The sequence below is a fragment of the Bos indicus x Bos taurus genome, chromosome 7, assembly GCF_003369695.1.
Source record: "Bos indicus x Bos taurus breed Angus x Brahman F1 hybrid chromosome 7, Bos_hybrid_MaternalHap_v2.0, whole genome shotgun sequence".
Lineage (NCBI taxonomy): Eukaryota > Metazoa > Chordata > Mammalia > Artiodactyla > Bovidae > Bos > Bos indicus x Bos taurus.
The window spans coordinates 97,298,067-97,317,815 of record NC_040082.1 but is presented as its reverse complement, the minus strand read 5'-3'; the positions used below and the strand labels follow the sequence as shown (position 1 = coordinate 97,317,815).

The 19,749-nt window shown below is 45.0% G+C and overlaps 1 protein-coding gene across 7 annotated transcripts in view; it reads right to left on the bottom strand.

Annotated features, from left to right (window-relative positions):
• The window catches only part of LOC113895973 (mucin-16-like), a 118,165-nt gene that overhangs the window by 36,036 nt on the left and 62,380 nt on the right, over window positions 1-19,749 (bottom strand). For 6 of the 7 annotated variants that reach the window (XR_003511960.1, XM_027547844.1, XM_027547846.1 and 3 more), the window contains 13 exons: window positions 19,146-19,181; window positions 18,435-18,500; window positions 15,682-15,806; window positions 15,532-15,599; window positions 13,413-13,585; window positions 10,698-10,733; window positions 10,410-10,475; window positions 5,740-5,864; window positions 5,492-5,562; window positions 4,089-4,261; window positions 2,542-2,577; window positions 803-927; window positions 582-649 (listed from right to left, as the gene is read on the bottom strand). Coding sequence is in view for 6 of the 7 variants with exons in the window: in XM_027547844.1 (XP_027403645.1) it covers window positions 582-649; window positions 803-927; window positions 2,542-2,577; window positions 4,089-4,261; window positions 5,492-5,562; window positions 5,740-5,864; window positions 10,410-10,475; window positions 10,698-10,733; window positions 13,413-13,585; window positions 15,532-15,599; window positions 15,682-15,806; window positions 18,435-18,500; window positions 19,146-19,181 (1,168 nt within the window). In the remaining variant the exon portion in view is untranslated. The remainder of the gene's footprint in view (window positions 1-581; window positions 650-802; window positions 928-2,541; window positions 2,578-4,088; window positions 4,262-5,491; window positions 5,563-5,739; window positions 5,865-10,409; window positions 10,476-10,697; window positions 10,734-13,412; window positions 13,586-15,531; window positions 15,600-15,681; window positions 15,807-18,434; window positions 18,501-19,145; window positions 19,182-19,749) is intronic. The other variant, XM_027547845.1, reaches the window with a different exon arrangement.

Genomic DNA, 19,749 nt, shown 5'->3' with positions numbered 1-19,749 from the left:
AAGGGAGGGTATCGAGATCTCTGGGGATAGGACAGGAAGGGGCCAGGGGAAATGGGAAGGCTGGTAGAGAGGTGAGAAGTCAGACTTAGATTTTCTGAGAGCACAGACTTCCAGCCAACCTGGGACTTTAAGCAGAGTTGGTGTTGGGGGGAGGAAGTATTTCAATTAAATTGCAAATCTGAAGCCTGCTTCTTTCTGGGATGGGGACAAGAGAGCTCACACTGGAGACAGATGAAGAGCTGGATAGGTGAACAGCTGGAATTTGGGATTAAAGCAGGTTAAGAAGGCATGTTTCTCTTGAGAGAAATCATCAGGATAGAATTGAAAACCTAAAGGAAATGCCCTCATTGGTCAAGGGGAGGAGAGGGGAGGAATTCAGAAGGATGACCAGGCTAGGGGCTCAATCCTGCTGATAGTCTGCAGAATCTGGGGCCTGTTGGGGGAAGTCCTTGGTCCTTAAGTCGGTGACTCCTGAATACCACCTCAGCTGAGGATACAGGGAAGACAGGAAGGAGGAAGGTCAAACTCCTTGGGTCTGGGAGCACTTGAGGCAGCTCTGGCTGCCAACGCCAAGGTCTTACCTGAGTGCTGTCAGTCTGCAGCCTGAGTACAGGTGGCCCACACGGGTGTTCTTGAACAAGAGTCTGAGCTATAGAGGAGGGAGAGGGAGAATAGGAAGTGTGAGGGTTGGGAGACGGGCAGATGTGATATGGGTGTGGCTGGCATCCGTGGGAGCAAGGGTGAGGTAGGTGGGGCTTGTGTTTGGTGGGCGGGGCAGGAGTGAAGTGGGCGGGGCTCTCACCAGGTCCTGCAGGACTCTCTCCGTGTTGTTGAACTTCCAGGAACCAGGGCGATGCATGTCTTCCACATAGAGCAAGTTATTGATGGTGAAGTTGAGGGTGAATGGCACCAGGGCAGGGCTGGCTACTGTAGTAGGAGTTTGCGAGAGATATCCACTGAGCTTACCCTATGCTCAATAAGCTGGGGCATGGGTCATCCCATGTACATGTCCTCAAAACTGGGGAGGGTCTTCCTCCAGCATGGGTAGTTTCCACAGGGAGATCCCAGACATCGCCCCCACTGGAAGCACTGGGGATAGTTGTGAAAAAGTGCACTAAAGAGTAAATATTGGGTTGGCCCAAAAGTTCCTTCGGGTCTGTCCATGTGCTATAACAGAAGAACCCAAACAATTTTGGGGCCAACCCAATATATCCATAGGCAGGATGCAAGCATATCTGACTCTTCAGTTAACTAAAATTCCAGACAGATGTCCTGTTGTTGTTTTTTTTTTTTTTTTTTTTTGAGCTTTTTTTAAAGAAACAATTATTTTTCTGAGATTCATCTACTTATTGTTTTTAAAATTTTGTTTGAAGAAATGCTTGCATTGCATTTTTATGGTTAAGACTCTGTTGTAAGTACCTTCCTTACGTTTTAACTCATTTACTTCTTGAGGCAAAACCTTTGGAGGGAGATAGTATTCTTATCCCCATTTTACAGATGTAAAAACTCAAGGGAGGTTAAGTAATTTGCCCCAAGCCATTTAATCTATAAATGGCAGAGCATAGAATGAATCCAGCTGTGTGGTCCAGGAATCTGTGCTCCTAACCCCTCCACTTAGGACCACTGGCAAGAACCACCTGTAGTGACCACTCATTCTGGCCTGAGTAGTCAGTGGTGAGAACTCCTTCGGATGCCCTAGCTGATGAGTATCTAGAGATTCAAGCAAGCCAGAGATAATGATATCTCAGACTCTCAGTCGGGTCAATGGGTGGTATTGAAATCTACTCTGGGTCAGTTGGAGGCCAGGAATGGGAAGCTGGCCTCTGATCGAGCCAGAGTCTGCCTAAGTCCCTGACCAGGACCTGTGAGACAGCTATACTTGTAGCTCATGCTATTCCTTTCTTTTCTGGAAATAAAAACTAAATTCCCTGAAAGAACCAACTCTTCTCACCACCAAATCTCACCCATGATAATGCTAATTATAATTCAATATTTACTTGCACATTCACATCTTTAGTCTCTGTCTTTCATGTTGGAAGGCCATCTAAGACTAGCCCTTTCTATTCTCTTTGCTGCTGTATCACCGGGGCCTTTTACATAGTAAGTGCTAAATAAATACTTATCAAATGAATGAATGAATGAATGAGTATTATGATCTCCAGTGACCAAGTGGCCAAGATCTTTGCAGGAAAAAAGTGCAGAGAGGAAGCTCCTACCAGTAGATACTGAGATGGGGGCCATAGAAGTCGCTGGGAAGATGGTAGAGGTTGTGGCAACTGAGAGGAAAACACAGCAAGGCAAATATAGCAGTAGAGAGGGCTTCTCTAATCAAGGAGGGCCCATCATGGAACCTTAAGATCCTTTTCCTGTTCAGCCTAAGGGCTGTACCGGGCTTGTCTTTTCCCAGCTGGAGAGTGAAAGTAGGGAAAGTCCAGAGATTTCTTGGTTCCTTCCACCTCTGGGTACATGGACTAAGGATAACAGGGAGGAAGGATGGGCCCCAAAGCAATGGGACATTAGGGCCCACAAATTACTACTCACTGCTGGGGGTGGAGTTCAGGGCCTGATGGGTATAGCCTGCAGAAAGAGAAGGAGACAAAAGATCAAGGTATAAGGATGGTGGGGTGGGAGTGGCAAGAATCTGGGGCAAGAATTTGAGTTTCTATGAATCTATTTATTTAATAGATTTATTTAATACCCACACTGGTAAAGAATCTGCCTGCCAAGCAGGAGACACAGGTTCAATCCCTGGGTCAGGAGGATCCCCTGGAGAAGAAAATGGCAACCCATTCCAGTATTCTTGCTTGGGAAATCCCATGGACAGAGGAGCCTGGAAGGCTACAGTCCATGGGGTTGCAAAAAAGGTGGACATGACTTAGGGACCGAGTCACTATAACAGCGATTTATTTAAGTAGTGTTCATGGGGCACCCTCAAAGTGTAGACCGTATAGACAAACCTTAGAGAATGCAATGAAAACAGAGAGATTTTTTAATAGACTAAAAAAAAATGTGGACCACTTTTAAAGTCTTTTATTGAATTTGTTACAATATTGTTTCTGTCTTATGTTTTGGCTTTTTGGCCACAAGGCATGCAGGATCTTAGCTCCCTGACCAGGGGCCGAACCCTCACCCCCTGCATTAGAAGGTGAAGTCTTAACCATTGGATCAGCAGGACAGTCCTGGGGGGACTCTCTGAATCAGGTCATCTGTTGTTTATCCCTCTGCCGTCTCTCCCCCTCACCCTGTCTGAGTGTCTGATCCCTCAATGTTTCTCCAGAAATGCTGTGAACGAGGGAACAAACCAAAGGTGCAGGCTGGTTTGAGACAAGCTCAAACCCTCCCCATACCGGGTAGGAGGACAGGTGATCTAAAATGTATGTCATGAGCCCAGGGCACGCGGTCTGCAGTGACCCCCGCAAGGAACCAGGAGGAGGTCCTGAGTGTAGCTCATGGTATGGTGAACGGTGGGGAGGGGCAGTTAGTGCAACAAGGTTAAGGGAGATGTGGGGACCCAGTATGAGTCAAGGATACTCTGGTGCAATAAAAGGGGTTTCAGGGGGTAGAGGCCATCAAGGATTCCCCATCAGCATCCTCTCATCAGGAGAGAAGGTCTTGAGGGTGGATTCAAGATTAAAAAAACCATGAGGGGCTTCCCTGGTGTCTCAGTGATACAGAATCCACCTGCCAGTGCAGGGGACATGGGTTCGACCCCAGGTCCGGGAAGATCGCACATGTTTTGGAGCAACTAAACCTGTATGCCACAGCTATTGAGCCTGTGCTCTAAAGCCCGGGAGCCACTACTGTTGAGCCCAAGTGCCGCAACTACTGAAGCCCGTGTGCCCTAGAGCCTGTGCTCTCCAACAAGAGAAGCCACTGCAACGAGAAGCCTCAACTAGAGAGTAGCCCCCGCTCAACTCAACTTGAGAAAGCCCACAGAGCAAAGACCCAGCATAGGCAATAGATAAACATATTTTCTTTTTAAAAAAGAAGAAACCATGAAGCCAAGATCTGAATCAACACACCCAGAGCACACAGCCAAGCCTCTAAGGGCAAGACATTGAGTGTGATCTCAAGTCTGAGGGGCTCACCATTGACGTAGAGACTGTCCCTGTCCAGGGTGTAGGGACCCAGCAGGGTGACGCCATGGGTCAGGTGGCTCAACTCCCAGTACAGCTGCTCTCTGTCCAATCCAGGGCCTTTGGGGTCAGGGCGATGCATGCAGATGGCGTCCACTCTGGTGGCTGCACCATCCTTCTCAGGCCTGTGTAAAAACCTCCATATGGTTGGTCCAACTAGCTCTCCATCTGTCCATCCTGCCTTCCCTCTCTTTGCCACCCCTAAGGCAGAAACCTCAGAAGCCTGAATTAACAAGAAAGCTGCTGGGATCACCCTCTGTGTTTTTTCAGTCTTCTAATTTTACTGAGACTTTCAATGGCTAAGTCAAAGATCTCTCTTGGTAAATGTCACATTGCACTTGAAAATATTCGGGTTATTTTCAAATATCTTTGGATATTGATTTCTAACATAATTCCACAGTGATAAGAGAACAGACTCTGTATGATTTCAATACCTTTAGGTTATGAAATTTTTGCACCTTGTTTTATGTCCCTGGATATGTTCCAGTGTCTCCCAGTATATAGTCTATGGGAATTTGAATAGAATTTGTATCCTACTGTTGTGTGAAAACTGTATAAATCTTAATATCACATTCCTATAGGTAATTATTCCTTGGAGAAGGGCATGTCAACCCACTCCAGTATTCTTGCCTGGAGAATCCCATGGACAGAGGAGCCTGGTGGGCTACAGTCTATGGGGTTGCAAAGAGTCAGAGACAACTGAAGTGACTTAGCACACACACACGCACATGTAATTACTATACCTACACTGTATATAATATAATATATACCGGGCTTCTCAGGTGACATTAGTGATAAAGAAGGTTTTTTATTATGTCTCCTGCCAGTGCAGTAGACATAAGAGGTGCAGGTTCAATCCCTGGGTGGGGAAGATCCCCTGGAGTAGAAAGTGGCAACCCCTCCAATATTCTTGCCTGAAAAATCCCATGGACAGAGAGCCTGGCAGGCTATAGTCCATGGGGTCACAGAGGGTCAGACACGACTGAGGGACTGAGCACACACCCTGCAAGGACGTAATGCAGGCAGTGGAGGCAGTGCTGTTTAAGGGCTAGGAGCTTGGCTCTAAACCTGAAATGCTGGGGTTGTTCTGTGTGACCTTCACAAATGACTTAATCCCTCTGAGCCTCAGTTTCTCCTTTTGTTCTTGCTTCCTGAGTGTAGGGAGAAGACTGATGATTAAATATAAAGTAGCAGCACACTGCCTTGGTCTTAGCACTTGTTAGTTGCTGGTGTTATTGTTGTTATTAATACTTAGTATCCATGAACAGTAGTCATTCTAAGCGTGAGTGAAGTCAGGGAGCTGGTAGACTATGGTCCCATTAACCTGTTGGCTGTGTTGTTGGGGAGGGTCTTACCTGAGCAAGGCTAGTCTGCAGCCCGAATAGAAGGATCCCAGACTGCTGCTATTCTTGAACATGTGTTTGAGCTATTAAAAAGGAGAAGGGAGTTGAGAAGGAACCGCTGAGAGAGGCCAGGAGGAGCTGGGATATAGGTGGACTAATAGGTTGGGTGGGTGGGGCTGGCACTAGTGGGCGGAGCTGGGGCAAAGTGGGTGGGACTAGTGTTAGTGGGTGAGGCTGGCATTGATGGGCAGGGCTCTCACCAGACCCTGCAGGATCAACTTGGTGGCGTTGAATTTCCAGGAGCCAGGGCGCTGCATGTCCTCCTCGAAGGTTAGGTTGGTGATGGTGAAGTTGAGGGTGAAAGGCATCAGAAGAGGGACTCCTGCTGCAGCAGGGGAAGGAAAAAGACCACTCCTGAGTCAGACCTGGGCTGAGCTCTAAGATAACTTCCAGGGACAGAAATGGAGGGCCCAGATCTGAGGAAGCAAAGATTCCTAGCTGGCAGGCCACCGTAGGACCAGAGACAGAAGGCTAAATAAGGGGCAAAGCAAAATGCTGTTAAATGCAGTAGGGTGCACATTCCTTAGGATGACTATTATTTTTTTAAAAAAGAAAGAAAAAGAAAAAGAAATTTTGGGAATTCCCTGGCAGTCCAGTGGTTAGGACTCCACCTAGTCTTTCACTGCTGAGGGCCCAGGTTCAATTCCTGGTTAGGGAACTAAGGTTCGGCAAGCCATGCCGTGTTAAAAAAAGATACTGTTGGTGAGGATATGGAGAAATTGAATCCTCATGCATTGTTGGTGGAAAAGCTGGTGGAGGTGCTATAGAGAACAGTTTGCTGGTTCCTCATAAAGTTAATTCACTCCTAGGTATGTACACCCAAAGAACTGAAAACAGGGACTTGGAGACTTGAAAACAAATGTTCACAGCCGCAGCATTTACAGTAGCCAAAAAGTGGAAGAGACCTAAGTATCCATTAACAGATAAATGGATAAAGAAAACGTGGTATATACAATGGAATAGTATTCAGCTATAAAAGGAATTTAGGAAGTCAAGAGATACCTGGAGTAACAGGCAAATTTGGCCTTGAAGTACAAAATGAAGCAGGGCAAAGGCTAACAGAGCTTTGTCAAGAGAATGCACTGGTCATAGCAAACACCCTCTTCCAACAACACAAGAGATGATTCTACACATGGACATCACTAGATGGTCAATACCGAAATCAGATTGATTATATCCTTTGCAGCCAAAGATGGAGAAGCTCTATCTAGTCAGCAAAAACAAGACCAGGAGCTGATGTGGCTCAGATCATGAACACTTTATTGCCAAATTCAGACTTAAATTTAAGAAGGTAGGGAAAAACCACTAGACCATTCAAGTATAACCTAAATCAAATCCCTTACGATTATACAGTGGAAGTGACAAATAGATTCAAAGGATTAGATCTGATAGACAGAGTTCCTGAAGAACTATGGATGGAGGTTCATGACATTGTACAAGAGGCAGTGATCAAGACCATCCCCAAGAAAAAGAAATGCAAAAAGGCAAAATGGTTGTCTGAGGAGGCCTTACAAATAGCTGAGGAAAGAAGAGAAGTCAAAGGCAAAGGAGAAAAGGAAAGATATACCCATTTGAATGCAAAGTTCCAAAGAATAGCACAGAGAGATAAGAAAGCCTTCCTCAGTGATCAGTGCAAAGAGGTAGAGGGAAACAATAGAATGGGAAACACTGGAGATCTCTTCAAGAAATTTAGAGATACCAAGGGAACATTTCATGCGAAGATGGGCACAGTAAAGGACAGAAATGGTATGGACCTAAAAGAAGCAGAAGATATTAAGAAGAGGTGGCAAGAATACATAGAAGAACTATACAAAAAAGATCATCATGACCCAGATAACCACGATGGTGTGGTCACTCACCTAGAGCCAGACATCCTGGAATGTGAAGGCAAGTGGGCCTTAGGAAGAATCATTATGAACAAAGCTAGTGGAAGTGATGGAATTCCAGTTGAGCTATTTCAAATCCTGAAAGATGATGCTGTGAAAGTGCTGCACTCAATGTGCCAGCAAATTTGGGAAACTCAGCAGTGGTCACAGGACTGGAAAAGGTCAGTTTTCATTCCAATCCCAAAGAAAGGCAATGCCAAAGAATGCTCAAACTACCGCAAAATTGCACTCATCTCACACACTAGTAAAGTAATGCTCAAAATTCTCCAAGCCAGGCTTCAGCAGTATGTGAACCGTGAACTTCCAGATATTCAAGCTGGATTTAGAAAAGGCAGAGGAAGCAAAGATCAAACTGCCAACATCTGTTGGATCGTTGAAAAGGCAAGAGAGTTTCAGAAAAACATCTACTTCTCCTTTATTGACTATACCAAAGCCTTTGACTGTGTGGATCACAACAAATTGTGGAAAATTCTTAAAGAGATAGGAGTATCAGACCACCTTACCTGCCTTCTGAGAAATCTGTATGCAGGTCAAGAAGCAACAGTTAGAACAGGACATGGAATAACAGATTGGTTCCAAATAGGAAAAGGAGTACATCAAGGCTGTATATTGTCACCTTGCTTATTTAACTTAAATGCAGAATTTATCATGTGAAATGCTGGGCTGGATGAAGCACAAGCTGGAATCAAGACTGCTGGGAGAAATATCAATAACCTCAGATATGCAGATGACACCACCCTTATGGAAGAAAGCTAAGAACTAAAGAGCCTCTTGATGAAAATGAAAGAAGAGAATGAAAAAGCTGGCTTAAAACTCAACATTTAGATAGCTAAGACCATGGCATCCAGTCCCATCACTTCATGGCAAATAAATGGGGAAACAATGGAAACAGTGACAGACTTGATTGTTTTGGGCTCCAAAATCACTGCAGATGGTGACTGCAGCCATGAAATTAAAAGACACTTGCTCCTTGGAAGGAAACCTATGACCAACCTAGATAGCATATTAAAAAGCAGAGACATTATTTTGCCAATAAAGGTCTGTCTAGTCAAAGCTATAGTTTTTCCAGTGGTCATGTATGGATGTGAGAGTTGGACTATAAGGAAAGCTGAGCACCAAAGAATTGATGTTTTTGAGCTGTGGTGTTGGAGAAAACTCTTGCGAGTTCCTTGGACTGAAAGGAGATCCAATCAGTCCATCCTAAAGGAAATCAGTCCTGAATATTCACTGGAAGGACTGATACTGAAGCTGAAGCTCCAATACTTTGGCCATCTGATACAAAGAACTGACTCATTGGAAAATACCCTGATGCTGGGAAAGATTGAAGGTGGGAGGGGAAGGGGATGACAGAGGATGAGATGGCTGATGGCATCACCGACTAGATGGACATGAGTTTGAACAAGCTCTGGGAGTTGGTGATGGACAGGGGGGCCTGGCATGCTGCAGTCCATGGAGTTGCAGAGTCGGACACAACTGAGAGACTGAACTGAACTGAACTGATAAAAGGAATGAACTTGTTATACTTCTACAACATGGATGAATCTTAAAAACATTATGCTAAGTGAAATAAATCACACATGAAAAGACAAATACTGTATGATTCCCCTCACATAAAGTTACCTAGATTAAGTAAATTCACAGAGGCAGAAGAGAGAATAGAGGTTACCAGGGCTGGGCACGGGGGTTAAGGGGATTTAATGTTTAATGGGTTTGGAGTTTCTGTTTGGGATGCTGCAAATTTTCTGGAAATGGATGGTGGTGATGACTGTACAATATTGTGAATAAACACTTAAAAATGGTAAATTAAAAAAATTTTAAATAGTAAATTCTATTGGTTCTATAGTAAATTCTCTCAGCCCCTCACCAGTCATGTGACCAGGGGCACGTTACTTAACTTGTCTGCCTATCTCCACTTCTTTATCTGTAAAATGGGGAGAATTATGCATTGTAGAGAAATTATGAAGGTTAAGTGACCGTTAAAAGAGTCTGCACATTTCAAGGATATTATGCTGAATGAAAGGAGCCAATCCTCAAAGGTTACATGTACTTATATAACATTCTCGAAATAACAAAATTATAGAGATGGAAAACAGATTAGTAGTTGCCAAGGGTTCGAGTGGGAAAGATTGTTGTTTGTCGTGTCTGACTGAGACCCCATGGACTGTAGTCCTCCAGGCTCCTCTGTCCTTGGGATTCTCCAGGCAAGAATACTAGAGTGGGTGGCCATTTCCTTCTTCAGGGGATCCTCCTGACCCCAGGAGCAAACCCAGGTTTCCTGAATTGCAGGCAGATTCTTTACCGTCCATCACAAGGGAAGCCCTTAGTGGAGGGGAGGAGGGACTAAAATCTTATTCCCTCTGCCTAGCACAGAACACATATCCAATAAATATTTGTCACACTAAAATCCTTGGTATTCCCTGTGGTAGGTGTTTTATGCACATTTTCTTTCTTTTTACATTAATTTTTTAATTGGCATATAGTTGATTTACTCACATTTTTATTTCACTTTCACAACGACTACCAAGTATTATTATTCTTACTTGGCGGGTGAGGAAACTGAGGCATTGAGAGGATAAGTAAATTACGCATGGTCATCAGAGCTGGATGGATGAAGAATTCATATTTCATGCCCTTGAGGAATTTAGAGCAGTGCAGGGGCAGCCCATGGTAGTTCTCATTGTTTCACGGCAGCTTGTCTCTGAAACCCAAGGGTCCTAGCTTTGAGGCTTCCTAGAAGGATCTGGGGGCTTTCCTGGTGGCTCACACAGTAAAGAATTCACCTGCAATGCAGGAGACCTGGGTTCGATCCTTGGGGTGGGAAAATCCCTGGAGGAAGGCATGGTCACCCACTAAATTCTTGCCTGGAGAATCCCATGGACAGAGGAGCCTGGTGGGCTACAGTCCATGGGGTCGAGAACAGTCGGACATACTGAGTGACTAAGCACACACAGCAACAGAAAGATCTGGAGAAAGAAGTCACCTACCTGTGGAGCTAGGGAAGTGGGTTGGCACCATGGAGGTCCCTGGGAAGGTTGGGGAGGTCCCAGCAGCTGAGGAGAAATGGTCCGGAGTGAGAATAGGGATTCCAAGCGGTGCATGGATGCCACCACATGTATCTTTCCAGTCCAATTGGAGCCACTGTACGTAGCGGGCATTGGATGAGACACCCAGGTCCTCCCATATCTCTACTCCCTGAGGCTCTGGAAGGAGGGGATCAGTGTTTGTCCACCAGGGGCCTGGAGCACAGGGTTATCAAGGTCTTGAGTACTCACCACTGGTGGTGGAGGCTAAGGTCCATTGGGTGTAACCTGCAATGAGAAACGGAGACAGGATTGGGATGCAAGCAGGAAAGAGATGGCCAAGATAGAGCTCAAGGACCAACACCTCCCACCCTCGACTGAGACTTCAAGTTGCAAAGCAACAGTTATGATTGAGGAACAACCGTATCTTGTTCTTAAAAGGCTTGTGACCCCGTGTGACCTCTTAAAAGGCTATAGACCACCAGGCTGAGAAATCAAAGATCCAATATATGTCTTCACGGGTTCACAATTTACTGTTGTTTTTTAGTCACTAAGTCTTGTCCAACTCTTTGCAACCCCATGGACTGTAGTCCACCAAGCTCCTCTGTCCATGGGATTTCCCAGGCTAGAATATGAGAGTGAGTTGCCATTTCCTGCTCCAAGGGATCTTCCGGATAGAGATGAAACCTGTGTCTCCTGCCTTGGCAGGTGGATTCTTTACCACTCAGCCACAAGGGGAGCCCTTGCAATTTATTTGGGAAGATAAATACACTGACATTTCTAGAATGTGGGCTCTAAATTTGTGCTTTTCTAGAGGAGATTTTGAGATATTGCCAGGGGGAAGATGAATGGCCAGACTCTTGGGTCCCCATTGGCTACAGGCAGATTGATAGTATCTTTCATCTTCTTTTTTTTAAATTTATTTATTTGGTTACACCAGCTCTTAGTTGTAGCATGTGGGATGAAGTTCCCTGTTAGGAGCAGAGTTAGTTGCTCTATTGTGTACAGCTCTTTGCAATTCCCATGGACTGTAGCCAGCCAGGCTCTGCTGTCCATGGGATTCTCCAGGCAAGAATACTGCAGTGGGTTGCCATTTCCTTCTCCAGGGGGATCTTCCCAATCCAGAGATGGAAGCTGGGTCTCCTGCATTGCAGGCAGTTTCTTTAGCATCTGAGCCACCAGGAAAGTTTCCTGACCAAGGATCAAACCTGGGACACTTGCATTGGGAATGGAAGTTCTAAGTCTCTTTCATCTTCTGGAGAAAGGCTCTGTGCCTCAGACAAGTTTATAAATCAAAGTCCTGGAATGCAGGAATAGCCCATGGGCTTTCTTGAGTCATCAAGAGAGATTGCTCAAGTGGGAAATGATACACAGGATGGGTCCTGTGGCAAACTGGAGAATCCCATCCCTTCTGGGAGGGCAGAGCATCAGCTTCAACATGTGGTTACAAAAAGGACACTCAGATTTTGCCCATCTCTGACAGTGAAAGTATTTGATGAATGTCTGTCCTCTATTATGTCTAAGATGGAGAAAATGATTCTTTCTAGAGTTTTGATCATTAAATGGCAGGACTCATGGCATACAGTTAGAATGCAAAGGCAATCCATAAGTGATCTATGTGTATGTATAAGGCATTTAAAAATGTTTATTTTATATTGGTGTGAAAATGTGAAGTCGCTCAGTCATGTCTGACTCTTTGTGACCCCTATACAGTCCATGGAATTCTCCAGGCCAGAATACTGGAGTGGATAGCCTTTCCCTTCTCCAGGGGATCTTCCCAACCCAGGAATCGAACCCAGGTCTCCCACATTGCAGGCGGATTCTTTACCAGCTGAGCCACCAGGGAAACCCATATGAGTGTAGTTGATTTGCAACGTTGTGTTGGTTTTGGGTGTGTAGTGGGGGTGATTCAGTTACACACACACACACACACATATATATATCCACTCTTTTTTAGATTCTTTTCCCATGTGGGTCATTACAGAGTATTGAGTGGAGTTCACTGGGCTGTACAGTGGGTCCTTGTTGACTTTCTATTTTTTATATAGTAGTATGTGTATGTTAACTCCAGATTTCTAATTTATCCATCCTCCCCCTTTTTTTGCATAAGTGTTTAACTGGAAATTTTCTATGTGCAAAATTTAATCCCTCTATATGAAACTTTTATCCCAATTTTACTGACAAAGAGACTGAGGCTTAGAGGGATTAAGTAAATTATTCTAAGTCACAAGATTGAATTTATCCCAAATCTGTGGAGTTCCATTCCTTCTTTCACACCATCCTTTACCTTAGAACTACTCAGTCGTGTCAGACTCTTTTTGATCCCATGGACTATACAGTCAATGGAATTCTCCAGGCCAGAATACTGAAAGGGGTAGCCTTTCCCATTTCCAGGGGATCTTCCCAACCCAGGGATCGAATCCAGGTCTCCCACATTGCAGACAGATTCTTTACCAGCTGAACCACCAGGGAAGTCCAAGAATACTAGAGTGGGTCCTCTCCAGTTGATCTTCCTGACCCAGGAATCGAATCAGGGTCTCCTGCTTTGCAGGAAGATTCTTTACCAGCTGAGCTACCAGGGAAGCCCACTTAGAACTATTCATAAAAACCTAAGAAGGGCTTCCCAGGTGGCTCAGTGGTAAAGAATCTTCCTGCCAGTGCAGGAGATGAGGGTTCGATCCCTGGGTTGGGAAGATCCCTGGAGGAGGAAATGGAAACCCACTCCAATATTCTTGCCTGGGAAATCCTATGGACAAAGGAGCCTGGCAGGCTACATACAGTCCATGGGGTTGCAAAGAGTCTGACACAACTTAGCAACTAAAATAGCAATAACGACCTAAGAAAGATAACACTGTTGGAAATAGCTGATATGCATTAAAACAAAAAACCTTTAAAATATATTAACATTATTTAGATGGAATATTACATTGGTTTGTCATCTGAAAAAAAAAAAGAAAAAATGCTCACCATTGACATAGAGGCTGTCCTTGTCCAAAGTGAAGGATCCCAGCTGCGTGACACCATGAGTCTCATGGCTCAGTTCCCGGTACAGCCTCTCTCGGTCTAGTTTAAGGCCCATGGGGTTAGGTCGGTGAGTACAGACAGCATCAACTCCAGTGGCTCTTCTGTTTTTTTCAGGCCTGGGTAGGGTAGGACACAGGCATAGGGAGGTGGGAATTCCAGAAAAGGGCACTGGAAAGCCTCACTGAGGGAAGGAACTGAGAAGGGAAAACTGGAATGGTTTTGGTGTTGAGGGAGAATTGGAAATGATTATGCCAGCCAAGGTCCCTGAACACAGAAGATGTAGCATCTAGAAATGCTGATATTTGTGCTAAGCTGGCACTCATAACAAGGCATCACACACCGTAACAACAAAAGCAGGACAGAGGGGTTGGAAGGAAGGAATCTGAGGGTTTGACAAGGTTAAAAAAGGTGATGTCAAATTCCTTAAATTCCAGCCTTGCCACTCAACTGCTGAGTGACTTTGGCTAAGTCTCTCAACCTCTCTGTGGCTCAATTTTTTTCATTCATTAAATGAGGTAGTAGTATAGACCTCACAGTACTTAGCACTCAGCTCAATAAAGGCAGCCAAGTTTACTACATATTAATAGGGCCAGTGTTCTTGGTGAATGGACCCTGTGATGAGAGAGACTGAGTTTTTTGAAACAGTGAGGTCAAGCTGCCAGTCTAGGGTAGAGGTGAGATGGGGGACGGTATCGCAGAGCCAAAAATATCTCAGTGGATCAATGGAATCAGTGGAAATGGGAAGACCTAGAATCATGTCTGGAGGGCAAGAGTGACTATCTTTGGAGCTGGGGGCATTCCATTCTCTGACAAAAGGTCAGTGACCGGGAGATGTCACCCAAGGGAGTAGGGTACCCTGAGTATACATATGGGGTTTTCCACATGCTGAATTTACTCTCAGTACTTGAATATATAAAACACTGTAGGGCTTCCCTGGTGGCTTAGGGGTAAGGAATCCGCCTGCTAATGCAGGAGACAAGGTTCGTTTGATCCCTGATACAGTAAGATTCCACATGCCGTGAAGCATCTAAGTCCGTGCACCACAACTACTGAGGCTGTGCTCCAGAGAGTAGCCCCCACTTACTACAACCAGAGAAAGCCCATACACAGCAACAAAGATCCAGCATAGCCAAAAATAAATAAATATAATTATTAAAAAAGATTGTGAATAATTTATTGCATGCATAGATATAATGATGCAACCTCTACAGCAAGCTTTCTTAACCTCGGCACCATGAACTTTTCAGGTCAGGCAATTCTTTGCCTTCGGAGACTGTCCTCTGTATTGTAGGATATTTAGCAGCATCCCTGGCCTCATTCACTAGATGCCCTCACTAGTAACCTCCACTCTTGGATTGTGACAACCAAAAAAATGTCTTGGATTTCCCTGGTGGCACAGTGGATAGGAATCTGCCTGCTAATGCAGATCCCAGGGTTTGATCCCTGGTTTGGAAAGATTTCACCTATTGCAGGGCACCTAAACCTGTGGACTACAACTGCTGAGCCCTTGCTCTAGAGCCCAAGAGCCATTAACTACTGAGCCTGAGTGCTGCAACTGCTGAAGCCCTTGCACGTACAGCCTGTGCTCCACAACAAGAGGAACCACTTCAGTGAGAAGCCTTTGCACCACCATTAGCGAGTAGCCCCCACTCACCGCAACTAGAGAAAAGCCTGCACAGAACAACGAAGACCAAGCACAGCCAAAAAGAAATAAATAAGTAAAATGATTTTTACAATGTCTCTAGATATTGCCAGATATCCCCTGGGAGTGAAATCACTCTTGGTTGAAACCTACTGCTCTCTAGTGGTGAAGCTGACATGACTATTTGGTTCCTTGATGAGTTCCAGAAGAAAGGTCTTTCTGAAAAGTTCTACCTTCTCTTCCTGGGAAGGAGAATCTAAGGATTTTGCATTTTCTGGTCAGAAACACAGTGTGAGGCAGGGTGAGAGCTGGTGGTCAGCTGGCCCTGGGATAGTGGGTATAAGTTGTGAGGCTCTAGGTCTTGGTCATTACCCCACCCTCTTCCCCGCATTACCCGGGGGTCTACTCTGGCGTTCTCACCTGAGCAAGGTCAGTCGGCAGCCAGAATACAGGAGTTCAATACTGCTATTCTGGAACAAGGGTTTGAGCTGGGGATGAAAGAAAGGGAAGTGAGCATATGATGCTCAAGGGTCTGGGCAGGACGCAGGTAGGCACTGGAGGGGTTCTCACCAGGCGATTCAAGATCCTTTCCATGGTGTTGAATAGCTCAGATCCTGGGGGACTCATGTTGTCTGTGTAGTTCAGGTTGGTGATGGTGAAGTTGAGGGTGAAAGGCACCAGAGACGGGCTCATGCCTGCCATAGGAAGGGAGAGAAGGGTTCATTACGACCTCTGGCTGGGATGGCTGTAAACGGTGGGTCCAGAGCTGTCACCTTAGCCTCAGCGTCCAGGGAGTCAGGCTTGAGATATCCAACCCGTGTCACCCTTGCATCCAGCCAGACTTAGAGAAGGTGAGGGGCCTCCGTACCGGAAGGACAATTTTAACTGGAAAAAGAACCGCAACTCTTTTCAGCCTGATACGTTTGAAGATAAACAGCTATTAGATATTTCTGGGGGAGGAAGAGAAGCAAAGTCACTTGATCACCTCCAGCGGCAGAGACCTCCCATAGTCTCTGACTTCATCAGGAGAGACTGTGAAACTATTGAGTGGTCAAGACCGTCCCCCTTATGAAAGTGACCCCTCCTTCTTTGTCAATAACCATTGTTGAAGAGTGCATTTTATTTTATTTTTTAGTAAATAGTTTCAAGCTGAAGTATAGTTATTTACAATGTTGTGTGAATTTCTGCTGTACAGCAAAGTGAAAAAGTTGAAGCCATGGTGGCTGAGACTTTCTCAAACTTCTTCAAAACATGCATTTTCAGATTCAGGAAATTTTATAAAATCCAAAAGAGGAGAAACTCAAAGAAAACCATGCTCAGATTCATCATGATCAAACCGTTGAACACCAAAGATGAAGAACAAATTGTGGATACATCTAGAGACAAATGACAGCGTCAGTCATGGGGTAACTTGATTTATAGCACATGTCACATTTCAGACATGTTATATAAACAGTTAAGTGATCAGGGTGGAGCAGTGAGGAAGCAGAAAGCATGCATCCTGCCTATAACGTGTAAAAAGTTTGCAGTGTCTTGACTTGCAAAACACAGAATTCCTGAAGGCAGAATTCAAATTACGAACCATAGTTTGTATCTCATAACTCTGGATTCACATGGTGGGATTAAGGTTCAAGGATGCTTACCCTCCGCCATGACCTGTATAGTCAAAGCTATGGTTTTGTCATGTATAGATGTGAGAGTTGGACCATAAAGAAGGCTGAGCACCAAAGAATTGATGTTTTCAAACTGTGGTGCTAGATAAGACTCTTGAGAGTCCCTTGGACAGCAAGGAGATGCTTGCGGAAACTCAAAACAGTCAATACTAAAGGAAATCAGTCCTGAATATTCATTGGAAGGACTGATACTGAAACTGAAGCTCCAGTACTTTGGCCACCTGATGAGAAATGCTGACTCTTTGGAAAAGACCTTGATGCTGGGAAAGATTGAAGGCAGGAGGAGAAGCGGGCAACAGAGGATGAGATGGTTGGATGGCATTACTGATTCAATGGACATGAGTTTGAGTAAACTCTGCGAGATAGTAAAGGACAGGGAAGCCTGGAGTGCTGCAGTCCATGGGGTTGCAAAGAGTCAGATACCACTTAGTGACTGAACAACAATTCTCACTCTGGGCATGATAAAGACTCAAAGACTCAAATTAAAAAAAAAAAATCTTGGGCCTTTCCTGGTTTAAGAATCCACCTGTCAGTGTAGGGGACACAGGTTCGATCCCTGGTCTGCGAAGATTCCACATGCCTTGGAGCAACTAAGCCTGTGAGCCACAACTACTGAGCCCATGCACCTAGAGCTTTTACTTTGCTACAAGAGAAGCCACTGCAATGAGGAGCCATTCCACTGCAACACAAGAAAGCCCGCGTGCAGCGACGAAGATCCAGGGCAGTGAAAAAAAAAAAACCAAAACCAAAAACTTAAGGGCTGGGGTAAGACAGGTTTTATGGTATAAACCAAGTCCCTGTACCAGGTACCTGGAAATTCAGGAGCCCTCAGATGAGAATATGGAGCAAGAATCAACTCAAGACTAAGATCCTATTTTCTGGATGTTCAAATACAATCCACAAATTCGAACCTATACTGAGATTGCTATATTCATCCAATCAATAAACATAAGGTGAATGCTGATCAGGTGTTAAGCTTCAGGGTGACAAATGCACAAAGACTGAATAAAGCAAACTGGGGTAAATTCCATGCAAGAAATACTCAAGGTGATATAATAGAGAAAAACCCGTGAGCCAGGTATGGATTCAGGAGAAATGCTGTATCATTTAAGTGATTTTGGAAGGTCTTTCAGTGAAGGTGCTGATCAAGCTGAAATGTGAAAGTTAAATACGTTGCTAGGCATACCTCACGGAGAAGGCACTGGCACCCCACTCCAGTACTCTTGCCTGGAAAATCCCAGGGACGGAGGGGCCTGGTGGGCTGCAGTCCATGGGGTCGCTGAGTCAGACACGACTGAACAACTTCACTTTCACTTTTCACTTTCATGCATTGGAGAAGGAAATGGCAACCCACTCCAGTGTTCTTGCCTGGAGAATCCCAGGGACGGGGGAGCCTGGTGGGCTGCCGTCTATGGGGTTGCACAGAGTCGGACACGACTGAAGCAACCTACCTAGGCATACCTCATCTCCAGAAAGGGCTACTAAAGAGGCAAGACAGAGGTTAGGACAGTAGAAGAACAGACAAGCCTCTGATGTGGCCAAAGCTTAGAAAGCGTGAGAGAAAATGTGGGACAGGATGAGGCTGGGTGGCCATTAGGGACCAGACAGTGCAGAGTTGAAGTCTCCTAGGTCCCAGAGAGCAGGTCCTACCTGTAGAGCTGAGGATGGGGGACAGAGATGTGGAGGATTCCAGAGAGAATGTAGAAGTCACTGGAGCTGAGGAAAAAAAATGGGGAAAATGATTGAGTTCCATCTGGAATAGATTGTAGAAGCAGAAATTTTTCATTGGAATTTGTATTTCTATCTTAATTTTTTATTTGATGTGGACCATTTTTGAAGTCTTTATTGAATTTGTAATAATATTGCTTCTGCTTTAGTATTTTGGTCATGAGGCATATGGGATCTTCTACAGGTGGCTCAGTGATAAAGAATCCACTTGCTAGTGCTGGAAACGCAGGAGATGCAGGTTCAGTCCTTGGGTTGGGAAGATCCTCTAGAGAAGGGCATGGCAACCCGCTCCAGTATCCCTGCCTGGACAATCCCATGGACAGAGGTGCCTGTTGGGCTATAGTCCATGGGGTCACAAAGAGTTGGACACAACTGAGCAAGCATGCAGGCTCCCCGACCAGGGATCAAACCCACACCCTCTGCACTGGAGGCGAAGTCTTAACCACTGGACCAAGAGGGAAGTCCCTGTGTTTCTATCTCGACTCAGAACAATAACTTGGGTAGGTTAGGAGCTGCTCTGAGGCTACGGCTGGGCATTTAGGGAGGAGGCATTGGGAATTTCTCTCTTGAAAGATGTGCTCTGGGGAATAAGGGTCCAGCGGGCATTGAAGAGGCACAGTTTGAAATACTCACTGCTTGTGGTGGGCATCCAGTACTGATGGTTATAACCTGCAGAAATGGAGAAAAGAGTACAGAAGGACTGTTATGATGTTAAGGAGTTGGATGGCAGACCTAGAAATGAAATTAACAAATTTTATGAGATCCACGTGAATAATGGTTACATCTTATTCTGTGCTCTTGTGTGCCTTGTCCTTTGAAAATAATAATGAACATCATCACCATTTTTATTGCTAAAGTGTTTTAAATTAATTTTTTATCAGAATATAGTCACTTTACAATGTTGTGTTAGCTTCGACTGTATACAGATACAGAAAACAAACGTATAGATGTTGTTCAGTCACTAAGTTGTGTCTGACTCTCTGCAGCAGCATGGACTGGAGCACATTAGGCTTTCCTGTCCTTCACTATCTCCCAGAGTTTTCTCAGACACATGTCCATTAAGTCAGTAATGCCATCCAACCACTGTATGAACACCAAGGGGGAAAAGCAAAATGGGAGGAATTGGGAGATAGGGATTGACCTGTATACACTATTGATACTATGTATAAAATAGATAACTAATAAGAACCTACTTTATAGCACAGAGAACTCTACTCAAGGTGCTTTGGTGACCTGA